A 22,030-nucleotide genomic window follows, 5' to 3' on the forward strand; every position below is an offset into this window, starting at 1 on the left:
GCTCTCATGAAATTACATTTTAAAAAATGTGGCGTTTATGGCTCTCACTGCCAAAAAGGTTGCCGACCCCTGCTCTAAGGTATCTCATAGGGAAGTAGCCAGAACTAGAGTGGATGTGAATCTCCTGGACCCCTCAAGTCTTGAGTAAGCCTCAGAGGTATTGAGACTGCTGGCTAGAGGCCTAGGGTTCTCTTCCCCTTTGGGGATGTTTCATACACACCCAACCGTCAGAGGGACATGCTTCTGCTACTGCTTCCCCAAGTTGAATCAGGGAATTATCTGTCAGGCTGGTTGGGTATGCATAATTTAAAACACAGGAGAAGATCCAGAACATGAGGAGAGGAATAGTTATGGGTCAGAAAGTTAAGGGATAAAGCAACAGAATCAACAAGAGGGATTAAGATAACAGGGAGGGAGGGGGCATGGACTACTTATTCCTTCCACTGGTTTTTTCAAGGAAAGAGGAATTTGTGTCTTCTGTTCCCTCTCTACCACCTGTTTCTGGGGAAATAAAGGGTTAAATACGTGAGCAACAAAAGGATCTCATACTTTTTGCAAGGTGGTAGGTGGGTGAAATCTATTTGCCTATCTTACCCAGGTGCTTCCCCTCTCCTTTGAATGGGCTTAAGTAGGGGAGGTGGTCTCCTTCCTTCCTACCCCCTCTTATTTTCTTTTCTTCCTTCCTTTTTGCTGTCCACTAAATTATTCAGATCTTTGTGACATAAGTTTTAAATGTTACTGCACTCTAAACAATTCTAGCCTCTCAGTTGTAGATAGACCTAAGAATACAATTTCTTCTGCAAATATGGAATTTATTAAAGTTGCCACATAACTACCTTCATCCTAGCAAAGATACTATCATCCCACACTTGGATTACCACAGTGCTCTTCTAAATTATCCTCCATTCAGTTTTTCTTCATACAATTCATTGTATACATCAATACAAAATTAATGTTATCAAGACACCATTTTAATCATACCCGTCCCTTGCTTCTGAACTTGCAATAGTGCTTTTAGTATGTATAGATTCAACTATAAACTTCAGAGTCTGACATTCAAAAGCCTTCTCAATCTCAATAGGTCCCATGATACCTATTCGACTGCATTTCCTTACTCTAGTCAGGTTTGGCTTCATTCCTACTATACTCACATGCCATACTTCGTACCATCTTGTCTTTGCTGATGCTATTCCCTTCATCTAAAAGGTTCTTTCAGTATTACTCAAATTCTACTATTCTTTTAAAAAATTAGGATTCTTATCCTTTCCTTGCCATAAGAAACTCCTTGTTAGAAAACTCCTTTTCCCATTTGAAGAGGCAACTGGTCTTCAACTTATAGTTAGTTAGACCTGAAGCATTAAGAGGTTAAATGCCCGGGAACATACAACCATGTGAAAGGAAGAGGGGAATAGAACCCAGGTGCTCCTGACTCCAAGGATGCTGCAAAATTCGGCTGGTACTTAGGGAACGCACAGGCAAATGCATGCAAAGCATTATAAGAGATTTAATAAGGAAAGAATTACATTTATGGAGGATGTTGTGGGAATGTAAGGAAAGGAAATGATCCTGAGCTGAGCCTTGAAGGAGAAGACATGCCATTAAATGGAGAAGGGTTAGGGAAGAAGTCTATTTCAATCATGGGATTCTTTGTGTGTATGTATGTTTGTTTATATGTGGAGGAAGGAGTTGGTTATAACATAAATATCACATAAGATAGTAATATGAAATAAAGATGAAAAGGTAAGATAGAACTAATTTGTAAAAGGACTTAAAGAAGAATGGCAGGCCGGGTTCTTCATTCCGTGGGCAATGAGGAACTTCTGGGAGTTTATGATCTGTGGAGTGTTGTGGTCAGGTCCCTGCTTAAAGATTACGTTGGCAGCTGGAGAAAGGCTGTCTAGATATGAGAAGGGAAGAGGCTGGTAGAGGAAAGCTGTGGCAATAAAATCATATGAATTTCATAACACCTATCTGTTTTCCATTTTAAAATGGGATATGGAGTAGACAGTCAAGTTTTAATTCATATTTCAACACAAATTATTTCTGGAGGGTAAAGGAGGAAATCATCTGGTTATAGTCTATAACAGCATTTTCCAAAGGAGGGAAAGGGATAGTAGTAGACTTGCTTCATGGAGTATATATGATCAACCAATCAGAGGGTGGCAAGACAGATAGCATCCTATTCTCTCTTTGCTAACCAATTGATAGTCAATCATGAGGTTTGTCTCCAATATAACCATAGCCTGTCTTTATGCTTTAACAACCTACTTCCTCTGCTATGTGAGTTTTCTCTTCTCCCTTCTGAGTCTGGCAAGGCATCTCAGGTCAATCATAATCAAAACTGACTTCTACCCACAACAGTTGCCTAGTGCCCCTGGGAAATTTTGCTCCCAGATTCGTTCATAGCTGATGTACTGGGGTAGTGATTTGTAAGATCTTTGCTGTCTCACTTTTTATTTTGGGATGAACAGGCACAGATAAGTTGGAATCTGAATTACATATTTCATTAAATCACATTTCCACAACCCCTTCCAGTCTTCCCATCTTCCAAATTTCAGAGGCAATATGATCCTTCTAGTTACCCAGGTTTTCACATTTATATCAACTTTGACTCACCTTTCCTTCAATGTCACACACCTAAATTGTGCTCAAATTTTGTTCTTTTTATTTCCATGTCTCTTTTAAATCTTCTGACCACACATAAGGTTGCCACTCAAGTTCAGACCTTTATCACCTCTCACCTGTACTGTTGCTATAACTTTCCATTTGATCACCCTCTTTTAGGCTTCTAATGCATTCTTAGGATAGCAGAGCAGATAGGGAGAGGGATTTGCAAACAGGAAGATTCAAGTTCATAGCCTCCCTTGGACTTTCTGGGTATGTGACTCTGGGCAAGTTACCTAATTACTCTCAGCTCTGGTTTCCTAAATTGCAAAAAGGGGATAATAGTAGTACCTAGTTTACAGGGTTGTGAGAATCTAATGAGTTTGCCATATGCAAAGTACTTTGCAAACCTTAAAATATTATATAAATGCTCATTATAACAATTATCATTGTTATTCATCTTCTACTAACTGCTAAAGTGACTTCCATAAAAGGCAGGTCAGATCTTGTCACTCATCTACTCATTTAAGTTCAATCATTTCCTATTGACTCAAGGATCAACTATTACAAAATCTTTTCTCATCTTTTTCCAGATTTTTTGTGTAAATTGGATAGTATATAAAATTATTAACACAGCAGTACATATACAATATTTTTATAAATAACTGAACATACACATTTGAGAGTATTTGCTAAAAAATATCTTGCTGATGGGGCAGAGGCTCAAAAAAGACTGGAGGCTGCTGGTCTACAGTGCAATAGAACTATTAGAAAGTGTGTTCCTTGAGGACAGGGATCTTTTTTTTTGTTTTTTTGCCTTTCTTTTTATCTTCAGTGCTTAGTATGATGTCAGACACAAGGGGACTGAAAACAGTAAAGACTAGATGGAATTCTGAAAGAACAAGCACTTTTTAATAGTGCTCTTTCCATATGTATACACCATATACACTTCATTCATGAACACACACATAAACATACAAACACCTCTCAGGAACACTGGTAGAGATGAACATAATACAAACTATGCAAAGTTTTGAGTTTATCTGGATTCGAGGCATAAGAGGAGGGAGTTTACAGGAGGAAAGAAATTCTGTAACTACCCTAACAGGTACCAGTTGTAATTTGGCTTTTGCAATTTTATGACTGTGGGACCCCATTAGTTTTTGTCTTCTTCCTGCTGCAGCTAATTTATCTTCTCCTAGGGAAGCAGCAAGAGGGGGAGGGGAAGTGTAGACAATAAATGTCTGATGATAGAGCAACTCCCCAGAGATTACTTCCTGGGAGAACTCTGACCACGTCAGTCTGTTAGCTCGTAAAAATGGGGTATAAGTCTCATTCTTGACTCTGCAGCCGGTTTGGGACACAAAAGGGTGGGGGTAGGTGGGACAACCCCAAACGACCAAGAAGGAGGAGCTCTGGCTTCAAGGACCCATTCCCACCCCAGAAGCTAGGTAGGCAAAAAGGCAAAGTAGGGCCTAGCAGCCCAGGCTGAAACGTGGAGGGTTAAAAAATGCCATCTCCTGGCTACTGAGAGGTGACATCTCCCGGGCTCTGGGGAAAAAGGCTCTGGCCAGCCTTCGCTGCCCTTTCCTCTGTGGCCCTGGCCAGCACCCGGCCTCTTGTCCGTGGGGAGGAGAAGGTATCAGATGGGCGGGTTTAAGCGTTTGCTGTGGAAATCCCGAGGCCGCCTGCTCCTCCCTGTGAGTGTGTGTGTCTGCCTCTCTCTGCACTGAAGCAGCGGCGGCGGCGGCGGTGGCGGAGGCAGCAGGAGCAGCAGCAGCCCAGGCATCAGCCGAATTAGACCTGAGCTTCGGTGCGGTGCTGGTGGCAGCTGCCCTGTGCTCTACAGGAGGCCCCTACGCCTCGTCCCAGGCCGCCCCCAGACTCCCAGCGTTGCCATGCTCGGGCCCTAGCCCCCACCTCGAGTCTCCCTTGCCCCCCTCCCAGCTTTCCTTTCGCTCTTTGCTTCCCTGGGGGCAGCGGCCAGGGCCGCGTGCGTGAGCTGGGGTGGCTGCCGCTGCCTCTAGCCCCGCAAGCCCCCGGCACCGCAGCCCCCTGCCCTCTTCCTCGGCCCTCCTCCACCTCCGCCACCACCTCCCTCTGCAACCTCCGCCTCCGTCGCCGTTTCTTCAATGGGCAATCTGCTAAGCGGGACCAGCTTCAAGGAGCCCACCACTGTGGAGGACTGCGACTCCACCTGGCAGACGGACTCCGAGCCGGAGCCGGACGAGGAGGAGGACGGCCGAGACGGCAGCGGCCCCGGCAGCCGCGAGGGCCCGGGGCACGAGCCTGAGCAACCAGCGGGGCCACCTACCCGGGCCAACCCGCGGCCAGAAGACAGCCCCAGTGCACCTGAGGGAGACACGGACGCCGCCGGTAGCAAGGAGCAGGTACGCCTGAGAACCTGCCCGGGAGCAGGGGCTGGGGGAAGGTGCTAGGTCCGCTCCGGTCCATCCAGTGCCATCCCTCTGTGACCTCCCTCCAGCAGTGACCTCTCCGCCGCTCCCCCTGCTTCCTCCTGGAGGAATTGAAAACATCTCTGTCCTCGAGTGGACTACTTGGCTCTGCTACCCCAGTCTGGTGAAGGAGGGAGGGAAGACTCAGTGGGAGGATAAAGGAAGAAGCGCCCTCAAATTGGGGGAGAAGATGCTTTTCCATCCAGCATCCTAATCTGGATGAATTTTTTTTTTTTTTTGCCGGGGGGTGGGGGTGGGGGTCGAGGGAGTCCATCTCTCCCTGCCTGCTTTCCGCAAAACAGCGTCCAGTACAGGGGTTCCTTTCTCCCCCTGGCATGCTCTTCTCTGAGTCACCAGGAAGTTGAGGGGAGCCCTGCAATTGCAGGCAGGTTGAGAAGTAGGCGTGTAGCTGTGGCTGTGGCTGGAGGCCCAGGCCCGCTGCACATCTGTGCCCATGAATTGGATTGTATGAGGAAGTTCTTCCAAAGACAAACCCTAACTTGGTTAGTGCTTTCCCCGCACCTGGAGGAAGGGAGAAAGCGGAAGAACAGTGAAGGGCCAGTCTCGGTTAGCTAAAAATAGAAGGCTATAAAAGCTATTCACACTTGTGGAAATTCTCTTCATTTGGAATGGGCTGACCTTTATATATATTACTTTAAGGCTTAACCAAAAGGCTTCCTTGTCCCCAGCCCCGTATAGTGGAGTAGTTAGCAGTGCTAATCTCTCCATTTTACAAAGGTTTAGAGGGAATGCTCAAGGTCACAAGGGCTAGTAAAAGTGGCAGAACTGAAACTTCTGATCTCTAAGTTGAGTGCTCCTTCCACTGCTCCTTTCTCCTTCAGTTAGGAGTAATAACCAAACTGTTTCTAATATTTCTTCACTTCAAGTTAAAATATTAGAATCGTTCTGCATTTATCCAGATAGTATATCTCATCCGAGAAGTTGTTTTTCCAGGAATTACATTATTTCACTCAATAAACCTGTGAAAGCAGACAGTTTTAAGCATGGTCATCTTTATATCTTAACTGACAGTACCATATGTCATTTTGCTAACAGATTTTTTTTTCAAATTAAAAATAAGTAAAGAAAATCTTCAACAATCTGTGACAAATTACTTAGGAACTTCTAGAAAAAGAAACTCATCTTGGAAACCCATCACCCCAAAGGCTGTTTCACTTAGAAGGAACCATGCATTTAAGACTTCTGAGTTAGAAGGGATTGCATGTTTTTACTGATCATTTTACTAATTGAGAAACTGAGGGTCAGATAACTTGCCTAAGGTCATATAGCTACCCAAGATCTAGAACTCACCATTCTGACTCCAAAATATTGCTCTTTCCAGTATACCATACTGCCTTGATGTCAATAATTACCTATTCTATCCATTTAAGTTCAGTGAAAGTGAGAAAAAAAAAAAGTCCAAGGGCTGGTCACTCTCCCTTCCTAGACCTCCTCCATTGAAGAAAGTTTCCAACTCACTAAAGAATTCTTTAGTTTATAAATTGTATCATAGGGATTTTAGTTTCTTCCAACTCTTCTAATGGTCTAGTGCTCTGAATTCAACAGGGAGGGCTAGATAAATTTAGGTTCACTTGATTCCAAGGTATCCTCCCTTGCCATCTTTACCCAGGATAGGGAACACTCTGACAGAGAACTGTAGATCTCAACCATCTTATCTATTTTCCTGATACTATGGAAAATAGATTGCATTTGGGTATTGTAACTTTTTCTCCCCTCCCCCTTATCCTCTTGTGTTCATATATAACCCAAGCATCTCCCACCCTGTAGTTTTCCCTCCTCTATTTATCTCCCATTCAAAACACATACATCTTTTGAAGTGTAAAGTACTAGTTAACACACTGTGTAAGGTATTAAAGTATAGGGTACTAGTTAACTACACTGAACCAAAAATTATGATTCATTGTAATCAGCCAGTTTCAACTATATTAGTGTTTCCCAAATGGACCATAGATGAATAGCAACAGAAGATGAATTTTTATTAGCCCATGATAAATCATGGGGTATGGTGGTTAGCAAGCTGGTCTTGCAGTTAGGAAGAACTAAGTGTGAATCTTGCCTCTTACATTTATTAGCTCTGTGATCTTGAGAAAGTCATTAAGTTCTCAGGGAAATTCTCTAAGATCTAAGTTATAGATGAGGATCTCATCTTTATGTTTGGAAAGATATTCCAAATTGAGAGTTTTTTATACTGATAGAGCCAAAGTTCCAAGTTCATGGCTAAGTGACAAGTTATAAATCATTGGCAAAACTTTTACTAGCAAAGATCCTTACTTCTTGAAACCTGTAAACTTTAAAAATTGACTTTTCCTCTCATATTGCCTTTTTCTTCTATACTTCCACTAATATTCCTCTTCCTCAGACATTGGTCTTGCTTTGTGTTTTACCCACCTGAATTATAGTTTGGTTTGCAAATAAAGTTTTTTAACCTATAAATGGTTTAAATCAAAACTTTGGAGTTGGTTCCACTTCATGCTATATAGATCAGTTCCATGCTTTTTCCTATTTGCTTAAAATTTCTATTTTTGTAAGATGATAGGATTTAACATGAACTTTTGGTTCAGATTTTATTTTGTCTGTAAAGGAAAAAGTAAAGAACTTTGAGTCAGAAAAATTGGGTTTTGAATCCTGGCTCTGGCCCTTATTAGCCAAGAGACAGAATAAGTCACTTTAGTTTTATGAACCTAAGTGTCCTCTTTATCTGTGAAATGAGGATATTTGCAGTATCTTCTTCATAAAGTTAGTATGAGCACCACATAAATGAGTTACTCTCTGATCTCCATGTCTATATAGGAGAGAGGATTGTAAGTGCATATATCCTTAGAAGAAAGGTATGTCAGAGACCATCTAGTCCAAATTAAATGAGATATTTATAAAGCACAACACAGTGCCTGGATCATACATGCTCATTCCTCTTCCCTTTACCAACCCCCTACTTTTACAATTAAGGAAACTGAACTCTGAAGTAATTTGCTGAAGGATATATAGATGGTGATTGTTAGAGGCAGGCAGGATTTGAACTCATGTCTTTTAACTTGAGAAGTGGTGCTTTTTTTCCTGCTCTACCAAGAAGAGGATTATGATATGATTTAACTAAGCAAGATCACATGTTTTATACTATTATATTCTAGGAGGCATTCTCTCCTATAAGATTTTTTAAAAATATAGACATAATATAATAGGCATATGGAATTCTTAGGGTGCAAATTCTTCTTATTTATAGAAAATAACAACTATTTGAGACTTAAGATCTTACAGACTTTCTTAAGGACTCAGATTCAGGTCTTAATGACTCCAAAGATACTATGTTATACTATCTTTCCTTGTATTATATATGTTGGCATTTTGGTTTTCTCTTGGCTTTTACCTACATGTTGGACATTTAAACCCCAAAGTTCTATCTCTTTTTGGGATGTGTGTGTGTATGTGTACACACATACACATATACATTTAAAAAAATTTTAATGGAAGATATTGCATCTGGAGATGTTGAATAATACTGAGGGGAAAAAATAGGTACTTTACACTTTTACCAAGGCCAAGCTGAGAACTTGCTTTTTGTTCATTCTAATGTCATTTCTTGATTTGTTGATACTCAGGTTAAATCAATTTGGGAACTTGCTAGGTAGAACTGTCTAAAGATATGTGGTAGGAACCAGAATTTAAGCTTCCTTGTGCTCATGACAGAGTAGCTAATGTTCAAAACCAGAGAACCTAGTACCCAAATCTATTACTGGTCTTAATTGTGAAAACTTTAACATCCCAAGCTTCTATTAGATGAAGCCTGGGAAAAAATGGTAAGTAAAGCCAAAGTAAAGCAAGTAAAGCCAAAGCCTTAACCAAATGCGAAGTAAGACTGCAAGTAGGTTGACTGTGTTTTGAATGCCAATTCTCCCTCTCCTAATAATAAACATAATATCTTGCATTTGTATAAGGATTTTCAGATATCAGAGCACTCCCATATACATTTTAATTAGAAATCTAGCTTACTTAAGAATAAAATCAACTCAAGTCAAAAGGCTTTGATTTAATTTGGTAGTGCCTATTATGTTCTAAGCATTGATGATACAAAGGAAGGATGGAGGGCCTGTTCTCAAGGATTTGCATGCACAGACATGCAAATCTACAAACAACTAGGTAAAAATATGATAAATAGTAATATTTCTTCATATATATGCAGGACAAGTCAGAGATAATCACAAAGAAAAGGCACTATAGCATTAAGGGGGAATCAAAAAGACTTCTTGTAGGAGGTAAGAGTTTAGCTGAGACTTGAAGAAAATAAGGAGATGGAGGTGAGGAAGAAAGGAATTCCAGGCATAAGGGAAAAGCCAGTCAAAAGTCCCCAGATTAAGTAGATAGAAATGTAAATACAGGGTGAGGAAAATCAAAGAGTTCAATATCACTGGATCACAGAATATGTGTAAGGGAATAATATATAAGGAGACTAGAACATTTCCAATGTAAATTTTAAGAAGACATATAGCTTAAGAATTTAGATTTGAACTGTAATTTATCATGTAACATTTTTCTAAAAAATAAACAAAAAAAGAATTTAGATTTGGGACAGAGATTAAATTATCTTCCATAGATTTATGAAATTAGATATAAGAATTTCTGACTTTACTAAGAATAAGATCTAACAGTACCATCTATGTTTTTTTAGCTTGTAGGATAATTTCAGCAGAAAAGCTTTTGATTATCTAGCATATGTATGCATTTTAACTTTGTTGATTTATGATATATTATAATATTGTTGAATGAGTAAGGATCATTCATACCTTCATGTTTTCTTTGTTATAGTGCTATAAAATGTGCAGCTTACCAGGTTGTTTAGGTTTGTTAAAAAGCCCCTTTTCCTTTCATAAATATTACTTTACTGCTTAAGAACAGCTAAGCATTGCAGATTTAATGAGTATTTTCTTTATAGAACTGATTTATTTTCTTAACAGACTTTAGTTATGTGAAATACTAAAAATAAAGCTTAGCTTTTCCTATAACTACTTACATAAGCTACAATAAAACATGTGGATATTTAAAAATATAATTCTGTTTCATATTGATCTGTCACTTTTTGCCCCATGGGGTTAGTCTCTCTTAGTTAATTATGAAATTTTAGTATTTAACAGGAAAATTTGTGTCAAATTCAGAGTGGCCCAAATTAGAAAAACATTGACTAGCATTAGGAAAGAACATTTGTAATCTTTTTAATTAGATAAGAAGAAAGATAGGGAATTCTTAGATAATGTAAAGAATCAAAAATGAGCTTCAGAATGTGTGTGTGTGTGTGTGTGTGTGTGTGTGTGTGTGTGTAGAGTTATTATTTCAAAGTTACTTCTGGAAATTGTTCAGTGAAATAAATATGATGATATCTAATGATACAAGTTTATGTACTCTTTCAATGAATAAGTCTAGTTTTTGTTTGTTTTTGTTTTTGTTTTTTTAAATTTCAGAATGAGGATTCTAGTGAGTCGGCTGCGAAACCAAAGAGAAGCTTTTATGCTGCAAGAGATTTGTACAAATACCGACACCAGTATCCAGTAAGAGTGTTACATAGAATTCTAGAACTTCAGAGTTGGAAAAGACTTTGAGATCATCTAGTCCAAACCCAACTTGAAGCATCTATTTTACCCCTGATGAGTAATTTTTCAGCCTCTTCTTGGATGCCTCCAGTGATGGAAAATACTACCTGTGGGGACAACCTTTTTGGGGGAAAGTCCCACGAGTTAGGATTTATTTCCTTATATTAAACTGGAATTTGCTTCCCTGAATATAAATTAATCTTGTTAATCCTAATTGGTCTTTTGGGGCAAAATAGAATAAATCTAATCCTTTTAGAAGTGATAGTCCTTCTAATAATTTGTTAAAGACTATCTCTTCCCAGAGTTTTCTCTTCTGCAAGATAAACATCCATAGTTCCTTTAATGTACCTATAACATGGTTTTATTTATCCTCATCATCCAGGGATTATTCTCTTCTAAATTGGCTCTAGTTAAGCAATCTTTCTTCTAAAATGTGATACTCAGAATTAAATGTAATATTTCAGCTGTGTTGTTATTGGACTAGAGCAGTAGGTCCTTGAAAATGGTTTTATATTATATTTTCAAAACTATTTCCCCATAATTGGTTTCCTTTGCAATTCTGTGTTTTGTTGTATACATTTAAAAACATTATTTTGAGGAGTCTGTAGGTTTCACCAGACTTTCTAAAGGCATCCAGGACATACACACAAAAAGCTAAGAAAATCTAGGATGGAGTATGCCATGGCTAATAACTTCCTTATATAGACATGAAATTTGTCACTAAAACCTAAAAGTTCATTTGCTATTTTGACTGCCTCAATAGTATACTTTGAGTTGAGAGTTCTAAATAGCCACAGATCTTTTCATATAAACTTCTGTTTGGTCATGTCTAATACGTTCTGTACTTGTGCATTAAATTCTATGAACCCAAGTATATTTTATAACTTATTTATTAAGTTAAATTTTATTAAGTTACTAACATAACTTACTACAGTGTATTTCTCATACTTTTCTTATGTTGCAAGTAATTCACTACAGAGCAAAAACTCAACTGTACCTTTTTCTATATCTATGTATTTACTGCAAGTTGTTGTTGTTTCCTTTTAGCAGAACTTTAAAGATCTCCGATATCAAAATGACTTAAGTAATCTCCGTTTTTATAAGAATAAAATTCCCTTTAAACCAGATGGTAAGTAATCTAATACTTTGAGAGAAAGTAAATTTTAAGTAATAATAAAGGTGATGATCCATTACTTTATCTGTATTATTTATTGCATTCTTTAAAAAAGATATTTATTTGATTTTTTTTCATTATGTGGCAAGAGGTATCTCAAATGCCCTTCTTGAAAGAGTTGCTCTCTGTAAATGTAGTTAATGTCAGTTGCCTACTTATCAAGGCTTTTTTTTCTAGTTGAGAATAATAGAGTAATAATGATTCAACAATCTCAATTTGAACTTACCCATTTTACCAACATTTTATACAACAGTTCCAGAAATATTTACTTTATACTTACTATGTGCAAAGGCCATATATATAACTTTGACTTTTGTGGGGAATAGTTTTGAGTTATAAGAAATTACTCTCACCATTTCTGAGGATATTTAAAGGATGGCAGTTTCCAGAAAGTATCATGCCATAATCTCATATATAAATTTTTGGGGGTGGTGGGGCAGAGAAGGGGGAAGGGATATTTATCTTGTCTCAGTATCTTAGAAGTAATAACACCATATTCTATATAACTGTGATATAGTAGAAAGAACACTGATTTGAATGTTGGAGCACCTGGGCCAATCATTCTGCTGACTATCTATGTTACTTTTATGAGATCACTTTACATAGCTGAACCTCAATTTCTTCATCTACAAAATGGACCATGATATCAACTTTTACTACTATCTAATGGCAAAATGCAATGAATGTTGGACTTGGTTGAAGTCAGATACAACCTGGCTGGAACCCATGAACCTTAGAGTCCCTTCACCTCAGATTTCTTATCTATAAAATGGAGATAACAAACATAATATTTACCTTACATGGTAATTGTGAGGACAAAATGAAAAAATTATATTTACAAAACCTAAAACATGGTATTAAATGTTAATAATATATTTTGATCTCATCATTTTCATTGGGGTTCAGATGCAAAAGATGTTTGACTTTTTTTATATCCTGCTATTATTGTTATATATTTAATAGCCTATGGACTATTGTACAACTAGATAAAATAATAATGAGAAAGACAAGAAAAGTGAGAATAATAACAATACTGATGATTACTACTACTCATGAGTAAAGGCTCTGTTAGCCGGGACTTCTCCCAGTGTAGGACAAAGATAGAATGATTAGGGTAGAGATAGATCCAGGTGAGTCCTGACTTCTCTAGGTGACATGAATTCTTCAAATCTCGCTTCAAGCCCATAGAGCAAGGATTCTTAAACTTTTCTGTTGTGTAATAAACTGGTAATCTGATGAAACCTATGGACTCTTTTTTAAAATTAGTTTTAAGTACTTGAAGGAAATACTAAATTTCAACTAGAGGTTATATGATATTTTCCTTCCTTCATTCAATTTCATGGACTTACTGAAATCTATCCAGAGACCCCTTGGTGATTCGTGGACGCCAACTTAAAAACTTTAACTCTGGACAGTGTTATCAAACTTGAAAGACATCCCTGTGGGCTGCGTATTAATCGAGAAATCCACAAGTGAACATTATCTGTATTGTATTATTATTTATTTTGTTAAACATTTCCCAATTACATTTTAATTTTGTTTTAGGCCATGCAGTGGAGTTTGACACCTCTGTTCTAGAGCATTCTCCTTAGGTGCATTAGTTAGTTAGACACATAGGTATAGTGGCCATATCTACTTGTTTTTTTTTAACCTTATGTTCTCAGAAATTCCTTTAGAAGTATATAATTGGTTTGAGATAAATTGTTGTGGTTTAAAAAATGCCACTTATTTGCTTCTTTCAAGAAAAAAGGTTGTAGAGAAACAACATATACTTGATTTAGCTCAGGTAAGGATTCCAGAGGTCTTAATGATCCAAATGGAAATTGCTGTATGAAAACTCCCACATATTTATGACAGTTTCCTTTGGATTTAGCAGCTTGTTTTTTTCTCTTCCATTGTTTTGTAATCAGAGTAAAAATCCAGGTTAAAATCATAGCAGTATTAGTGGGGTCATAAGTTTCATTTGGAATTTTATATATAAAACATTTTCCTGGATCTCAATGAAAAAATATTATAAAAAGTAACTCACATGACTCCTCCCTCATCTTTTTAAGTAAATATTGTATCTGTAAATATTACCTTTAAAATGGTGCGCAGGGAAAATGCTCCAAAGAGAAAGATTTATTCCTTCTTTTTTTAGCAACTTGAATTACATAAATTCAAAATTTCTTCTGTTAGTAACAATAGCCAAAGAGAGGAGGAGCCTTGGGAAGGAACACATTCAAAAGTATTTGGAGAGAGGAAAAGGAGAAATTGGCGGAGGTGGGAGAGAATAAATACAAGTCATGTGAAAAAGATTTTTAAATGAATGAGGTTTTTTTAATATCAAAAAGTATATTTTCAGTTGAATAGCATCTTCTATTTGCAGAATCAAGTTAATCATTTGGGGAATTGTTTTCTTTTTATATATATTTTATATTTATCTATATAAGTGTAGCTCCTAACTAGTAGCATATAAGCCTTAAAGGAAGAAGCTGGTTTTTATCATATCCCCAGTGGCAATATATTGTGTGGCACACAGTAGATACTTAATAATCTTGTCAAAATAAATTGAATTACATATTGGTGATCGATTTGGGGGGGGGCTCCAACATTTAAAAATTATTCAAAATGTGGCATATTTACTAACATGAAGTATCATTAACTTCATCTATATGCAGTTTTCCAATATAATTATATAGCTATATGTAACTATATAGTTTATATCTATATTTGGTCTTACTATGTTTAAATGTAAAGCATGATTAGTTATCTTTGAATAACATGCATCTTATAGTTTATTCTTCAAACATTTTCAAATGAATCTGACTAGTTTTTTAAATATTTACTGTTCAGGTGTTTACATTGAAGAAGTCCTAAACAAATGGAAAGGAGATTATGAAAAACTGGAGCATAACCATACTTATATTCAATGGTTGGTTACTTATTAGTTTATTTTAAGCCATGACCTCTTTAGTTATTTTTCTTAACCAAATAGCATAAAAATAAAACTTCAATTTTTTTTAAACAGGCTTTTCCCACTGAGAGAACAAGGTTTGAACTTTTATGCTAAAGAGCTAACAACATATGAAATTGAGGTAATATATATGACAGTTTCATTTGTTTGATGTACTCTGAATACATGGTCAATATATGCTAGTTGTACAGTATGTGTCCTCCAGCATAATTAATTCTACACTTAATTTGCTTTCCTCTATTAGGAATTCAAAAAAACAAAAGAAGCAACTAGAAGGTTCTTCTTGGCTTATAAAATGATGTTAGAATTTTTTGGAATGAAGTTGACTGATAAAACTGGAAATGTGACTCGGGCTACTAATTGGCAGGAACGGTTTCAGCATCTGAATGAGTAAGTAAAGCAATCTTTTAGAAATTTTGGTCTTTTTAAGTCCCACCCTTTCAAATACTTGCCCCTTGAAAGTCTGGCTTAGTGAAGGCCAAGTCCTTTAACTTAAGTTGTTTTAGAAGTATGTGACTTGTCTAAGTATTCCACCAAACAGAGGGAAATTTTCCTTTGCTATTAATTAGCAGGAAGAAGAAAGAATTTTTCTTATTTACTTGAAAACTGTTGAAAAAATGGAAAAATCAGTACATATTTGAGAAAGGCTGACAACTTTTTTTGGTTGGGATTTTTAGAATTTTCATTAATTCTTATAACCAGGGGCCCATTTTATTAATATTTCCTTTGTCACCTTGCAAACTGATTTTTCTTGTTAATTGGATGATGACATCTTTGCTGGACTACAAAACAGCTTTAAAGCATTTTTAGCACATTATAATTAGCTTTGTTAGACAAGTAGAGATAAGAAAAAAAGCACCTATTAACAATAACCTAAACATTTTTCCTTTGCCAAAACACTTCAGAGTTTTATATATAATTAACTTAAGATTTTAATAAAGCTTTTATTTTTGTGTTTAGTTTTGCTTTGACTAAATATGGGTAAAATGTAAGAGATTTTTATTAACTCTTCTGTAGCATTAATAAATGGAATCAACTTCACTTTTAAAAGTTTATTATAATAAAATAATTGGGTCAAAATAATACTATAATATATATAATATAATAAAAAAAAAGATTTGGGTCTAACAGTGATCTCATGGAATGCCCATTATATGCTAAGCATTGTGCCAGGTGCTAGCGATACCAGTACAAACAATGAAATAGTCCTTACTATTAGAAGCTTACATTCTAGTGAGGAGGCAATAAGTGTATTTGAATACATGAATGAAAAACTTTTCAAGTACATACTGAATACGAAGCATATATACATATGCACAGAATAAAAATTAAATTTATGTAGTTAACTGATTTATGTAGCACCTTTAAAGCAAAGTATATACATTTCTGCCTGTCATATAATTAGTTGCTTGGGGTCAAATTTCTTTCCTTATTGGATTTTAATTCATTTTGTAGAAAGCCTAGAGTTATATGGAACCAATTTATTATTCTTTAGCAATGTCAGGCTAGCACTGTAAAAAATAAAATTGTACCTTTGAAGTAGATCTAGAGAAAATTTCTCATCCTAAATACTCCCTCCCTGTTTCCAAAATCCAAAATAAAACACAATTCCCTTGCATTATTTTTCTCTAGACTTTATAACTTCCTTCACTCCAACCCCACCCACCCATCCATAGCAAAAAGCACCTTGAATCAAGACAAAAACATCACACTTTTTAATCAACCATAATGGCTATGAACCCCAGGTTCTCAGGGCTTTAGGATCTTCTGCCAGTATTACTTAGATGCAGAATCTTTCCTTTAAGGATACTTTAAATAAAGTAGGATACTTTGAAGGAGCAATGGGTGGCTCACTGGCTGTAGTCAGGGGAAGAGATATTATGTTACAGTAACGTTCTCTCTTTTACCCCTACTGCTTTCCTTCTTTCCTTTATGTTTTCCTTTCATCTTCTCTGAACTTTTAGGCAGACCTTGGCTAGCATGAAGAAAAAATAAATATTAGGAAACAAAGTCCCTTCCAGTTTGAATCAGTGGGGCAATGATGTTTGGTTTTTTCCAATTCTAAAACTTGAAAGAAAAACCAATCTTATATATAAACAGGACCTTTCAACCACTTTTCAAAGTATCTTTCCTTTCTTCTTTTTGGCATTTCCACAAATAGGTTTAAAGTCTCTTTAATTTAAACTGAATTTGATTGTCGCTTAGGACTCAAACACTCAATTTATATATTGTAACCAATCAAAATTTTAGAGTAAATTTACAAAGTGGAAAAGAAAAAAGATGTGGGAAGGGAAAATATATGAACTAATGTGATATTTTTGTGAGATTCTGGGTAGGTTAGTTGTTTCACTGATCTCACTTTATATTGAAATGTTATCAACAAACATTGAATTCCTAGTGTGTGCTAGGCACTATGCTAGGGGCTAATGAAGGCAAAAGTGAAGACAAAAAAAAGTGTTTTGCCTTTGACAAACTTAAATTCTTTTTTGTGGGAGATATCCTATACTTATGGAAATAGATATAAATTAATGCAAATTGGTTTGGGGGTAGTGGCATGACTTGAACCCAGGATTTCCAAACTCTGAAGCTGCTGGTCTACTATATCTTTAACTGGTACCTCAGAGTTGTTTTGATTTGCATTTCTCTTTCCTTGCCCTACCCCAATCCCCCTCCTCATAGCAGATGGGTTTTACATGTGTTATTGAATAGGACATATTTCCATAAGAGATTTAGAACACTTTTTCATGTGTTTATTAATAGTTTTGATTTCTTTATCTGAAAATTGTCTATTCATGTCCCTTGCCCATTTATCGATTGGGGAATGGCTTGATTTTTTGTACAATTGATTTTGCTCCTTATAAATTTGAGTTATTAGACCTTTGTCAGAGGTTTTTGTTATGAAGATTTTTTCCCCAATTTGTTGCTTCCCTTCTAAGTTTGGTTGCATTGGTTTTGTTTGTACAAACCTTTTTTAATTTAATGTAATCAAAATTATTTTACATATTGTCATTTTTTATAACTCCTGCTTGGTTTTAAAATCTTTACTTTCCCAAATATCTGACAAGTATACTATTCTGTGTTCACCTAATTTACTTATAGTTTCCTTCTTTATATTCAAGTCATTCACCCATTCTGAGTTTTTCGTGGTGTAGGGTGTGAGATGTTGATCTAAACCTAATCTCTCCCATGCTGTTTTCCAAATTTTCCCAGCATTTTTTGTCAAAAAGTGGGTTTTTGTCCCCAAAGCTGGGATCTTTGGGTTTATCATAGACTATCTTGCTGAGTTCACTTTCCCAAGTCTATTCCACTAATCCTCCCCTTGGCCAATTTTTAAACTTCTCAGTGCCCCATATAACTTTGAGACTATATGTTAACTAATTGTCTTTCCACATCCATAGAAAGGGCTCTATATGCCGGTGAAATTGTAGGTCTGGAATAAAACAAAAGAATGTAAATATATGTATAAAAAGAAATGGCATAGTGTCTAGAAGGCTAGACTTGGAGTTAGAGAGACCTGAATTTCAAGTCTTTCCTCTGACACTACTGGATGTACAACCATAGGCAAATCACTTAACTTTTCTAAGACTATGTTATAGACAAGTTGTTGTTCTTCATCTGTAGATGGTACCACATGAGGAGCTCTCTTCATGAATGAAAACACTATTCCATAATGAAAGGAGGGGTAAAAGATAAATTGTTCTGATCAGGAAATTAAGACATGTTGCTATCAGTCCCGACATTCTAAAGACTTTCTTCCTTCACTTAAATCAGGAATGAATATTGTATATCATTAAGATAATAATGTTCTAACAATTTAAAATGGCATTAAGGGTGTCATAAAAAATCTTTTAAAAAGATAGTCTTCCAGTGGGATTTTCCTCATAACCACATCTTGGTATATGAAGCAATCATTTTGAAAAAATATACTGGCACGGTTCCTTAGTAGCTTTTGAGTTTACAGTTTTTCTTTGCTCCCCTGACAGTTGTCATTTCTTGATTTTTTCATATACTGTTCCTTTTTTTCCTCACCCATAATCAACAACCCAAATAAATATACAAGACAGAAAAGGAAATCCCATACATAAAGTGTGTGCTGGTGTGTGTGTGCGGGTGTGTGCATGCACATGTATATGCACATGTCTTAGATTTTGGATACTGAAAGTCTCCTGACATTTTGAATAAAGTTTAATGACTTGTGTCACAATATGCAGAAAAAAGGAATCTTCTACCTTACCCCCAAAGCATATTAAATACTTCACTGAAAATGCCATGCTATTGAGTGAAGAAATCTGCTCTTGAATTATGTAAATTGCTTAAGAATGGAACCTTTGATGTTTAATGCCCTCTCCCTAATGATTCTACCTGTCATCAGAACTCCTGTTCTGATGAGTATGCATTATATGCTTTAGCTATTTGTTAGATCAGGTCTTATATGAACATTTTTAAGAGAAGAAAGTGTACTTGTTAAACTCTCAATTATCCCTGCCAATATCATGGGGGCAGCTAGGTAGCTCAGTGGATTGAGAGCCAGATCTAGAGACCAGAGATCCTGTTCAAAATCTGGCTTCAGACACTTCCTGGTGGTGTGACCCCGGGAAAGTCACAACCCCCATTGCTTAACCCTGATTGCTCTTCTGCCTTGGAACAGTATTGATTCTGAGACTAAAGATAAGGGTTTTAAAAACTATTCCTGCCTTTGGAAAGATCAATGGTGCATAACATCAGTTAAATTAAAACAATAGATGATAAATATCTGTCTCTATAAAGATTATTTTTGGAATGTTTAATTTTTATTAGACATTAATTTGTAACTCCAATTAGACTGTTGAGGTTAATGTGAAAAAATATGATTTTGTATTCCCTGTGAATATACCAATTAATCTAAGTAAGTTGCAATTTAGAAGCTTCCTAGGCATCAGAGAGAAGTCAGCTATTGTTAAAATACTTGTTATAGTTAATTTAAAACATGAATAATAGCACATGGGTAATTGAGAATTGGTCATTTGGTGCTTCGGGACTTTGAAAACAAAGTTTAAGCTGATGACTCAACAGATTGACATGATATAAATGGACTTTCAGACCTGATTCAGTGTTGTCATTCCTCTGACATTCCATTTCTGTCTCTGTATCTTCACCCTAGCTATGCTCATGGCTGTTATATGTTCCCTCCTTCCAATCTGACACTTAGAATCTTTAATTTCCTTTAAGATTTAACCATTACCTTCAACATGAAGGTTTTCCTGTCCCCTTAGCTGCTAGTGTATTTTCTGTTCAATAATGACCTTCAATAATTTTGTATAGGTCAGGAATGGGTTCTGAACCTGTGATTTCACTGATATGAAGAACAGTCAGACAAGAAAACTACTATCATTTTATACTGGCATCTTCTCTGCCATTTATAGTCATAGAGTTGCTTAAAATATTGGAGAAGTGACTTGTTCAGAGGCAGGAACTGAACCCTTATCTTCCTGAATGTATCCTGGATATATACCACTCTATCCACTACCCTCTGCCACCTTTATCTTGAATGTATGAGTTTATGTGTATACATAGATGTTATATATGTGTATGTATACACACAAAAATGTATATAGCACATACACAAATATACACATATATACATATACATATTTAGAGATGTGTGTGCATTATAAATACATTTGTAGTGTACATGTATTTGTGTAAACACCATCTAGATGTGTATACATTTATTTACCTACCTAAAAAATGCTTAATTTATCCATCTTACTAGAATTTGGTCCAGGAGGTATTTTACCATTTTCTTTGTATCTTTTGTGGCAAACACAGGGCCTGGTACACAGTAAGTGCCCACTAAATGCTTGTTGACTGATAGACTTAATTATTTTAACTGGTAAACATATGGTTTGTAAAAATGGGACATGCCTCAATTCAATTTAATTCAATCCAAGAAAAAGCCTCCCTGATTTCATTATTTTGAGGAGATTTTTAAATCTTTGAAACTACTTTGGTTAATCTGTGAGTTGAATGAGATTCTTCATTTGTTCAGAGCTCATTTAAGACAACTGATATCTGAAAGAGACAGTCTAATAGACCTGCTAATTATCTATTCATCTAGATCCTTTCCTTATATACTTAGACCAAAAGCAAAGTACCTGGACCAAAGAGCCCCTTTTAGAAATGTCATTAAGTGAGGAATGATTTCTCTGCCTTTGTGGAGAGGGATAGAAGGAAAGTCATTTAGTTGAAAAAAATTTTTTTATAAATCATAGTTAAGATATTGTTTGCTCAATGTCCTTTATGCTAGGATAAAAGAGCCCACATAATAAATTCCTGCTAAGTTCAAAGAGAAATTTTCTCTCTTCAGATAATTCATATACTTTCTATTGTCAAAAAGCAAAACTCAGTGTGACTGAGTGTTTTTTTCTGGTTATTTTTTACTCACCTGGGAGAAAATTTAGGGCTAATTTTATTGTTCTAATGTTTTATTCTGCTCAGTTAGGTGTGTGAAAACTTCTATACCCTCTGCTTCCGTTAGATTTACTTTGTTCTGTTTTCTCTTTAAATACCTTATCTCAAATTGTATTCTATTCTATAAATCATATCAAGTCCTATAAGAAGTAAGGTATATATCTTAAGTAAAAAAAATATTTCATAATGTCACTCTGAGTACTAGCTGGCAGTAGAATACTCTTAAAGGATGTCATGAAACAATGCTGAATTGGTCCCAAATAGGTTAAATCCTTACTACTCTGTGGTAATTATTTTATTCATGTCTGATTGACTTTTTCTATATTCCACACAATAACCACTCTTTCTTTTATACCCTTACCTTCTGTCTTAGAATCAATATTATGTATTGGTTATAAGTTAAAAAGAAGATACTGGGAAGAGTTGTAAGGGCTAGGCAATGGGGGTTAAGCGACTTGCCCAGGTCACACAGCTAGGAAGTATCTGAGGCCAGATTTGAACATAGGACTTTCCATCTCTGGGATTGGCTTTCAATCCACTGAGCCACCCAGTTGCCCCCCACAATAACCATTCTAAACTATTTTTTTCTTTCTCATGTTCCAAAAATCATTCCCATACCCTTTGTTTTCAGCAAATGACCTCTTTTTCTATGGATTAAACCCAAACCATCTGTGTTTAACATTTTCATCTCCTCTACCTCCTCCTCCAAAGTTCTTTATAATTTTACCTATCCTGTCCTCTTTTGTTTCAGTCTAAGAGGTACTTATTTCCAAAGCAAATCAATATATTG

At 36.2% G+C, this 22,030-nt stretch overlaps 1 protein-coding gene across 2 annotated transcripts in view; it reads left to right on the forward strand.

Annotated features, from left to right (window-relative positions):
- The first annotated feature begins 4,736 nt into the window (after positions 1 to 4,736).
- Positions 4,737 to 22,030, forward strand: part of OGFRL1 (opioid growth factor receptor like 1) — a 37,012-nt gene continuing 19,718 nt past the window's right edge. For both annotated transcript variants that reach the window (XM_044673801.1, XM_044673800.1), the window contains exons 1-6: positions 4,737 to 4,994; positions 10,532 to 10,618; positions 11,708 to 11,789; positions 14,670 to 14,748; positions 14,845 to 14,911; positions 15,035 to 15,180. In XM_044673801.1, the coding sequence (XP_044529736.1) occupies positions 4,737 to 4,994; positions 10,532 to 10,618; positions 11,708 to 11,789; positions 14,670 to 14,748; positions 14,845 to 14,911; positions 15,035 to 15,180 (719 nt within the window). The remainder of the gene's footprint in view (positions 4,995 to 10,531; positions 10,619 to 11,707; positions 11,790 to 14,669; positions 14,749 to 14,844; positions 14,912 to 15,034; positions 15,181 to 22,030) is intronic.

Source organism: Gracilinanus agilis, chromosome 4 (genome assembly GCF_016433145.1).
Source record: "Gracilinanus agilis isolate LMUSP501 chromosome 4, AgileGrace, whole genome shotgun sequence".
NCBI lineage: Eukaryota > Metazoa > Chordata > Mammalia > Didelphimorphia > Didelphidae > Gracilinanus > Gracilinanus agilis.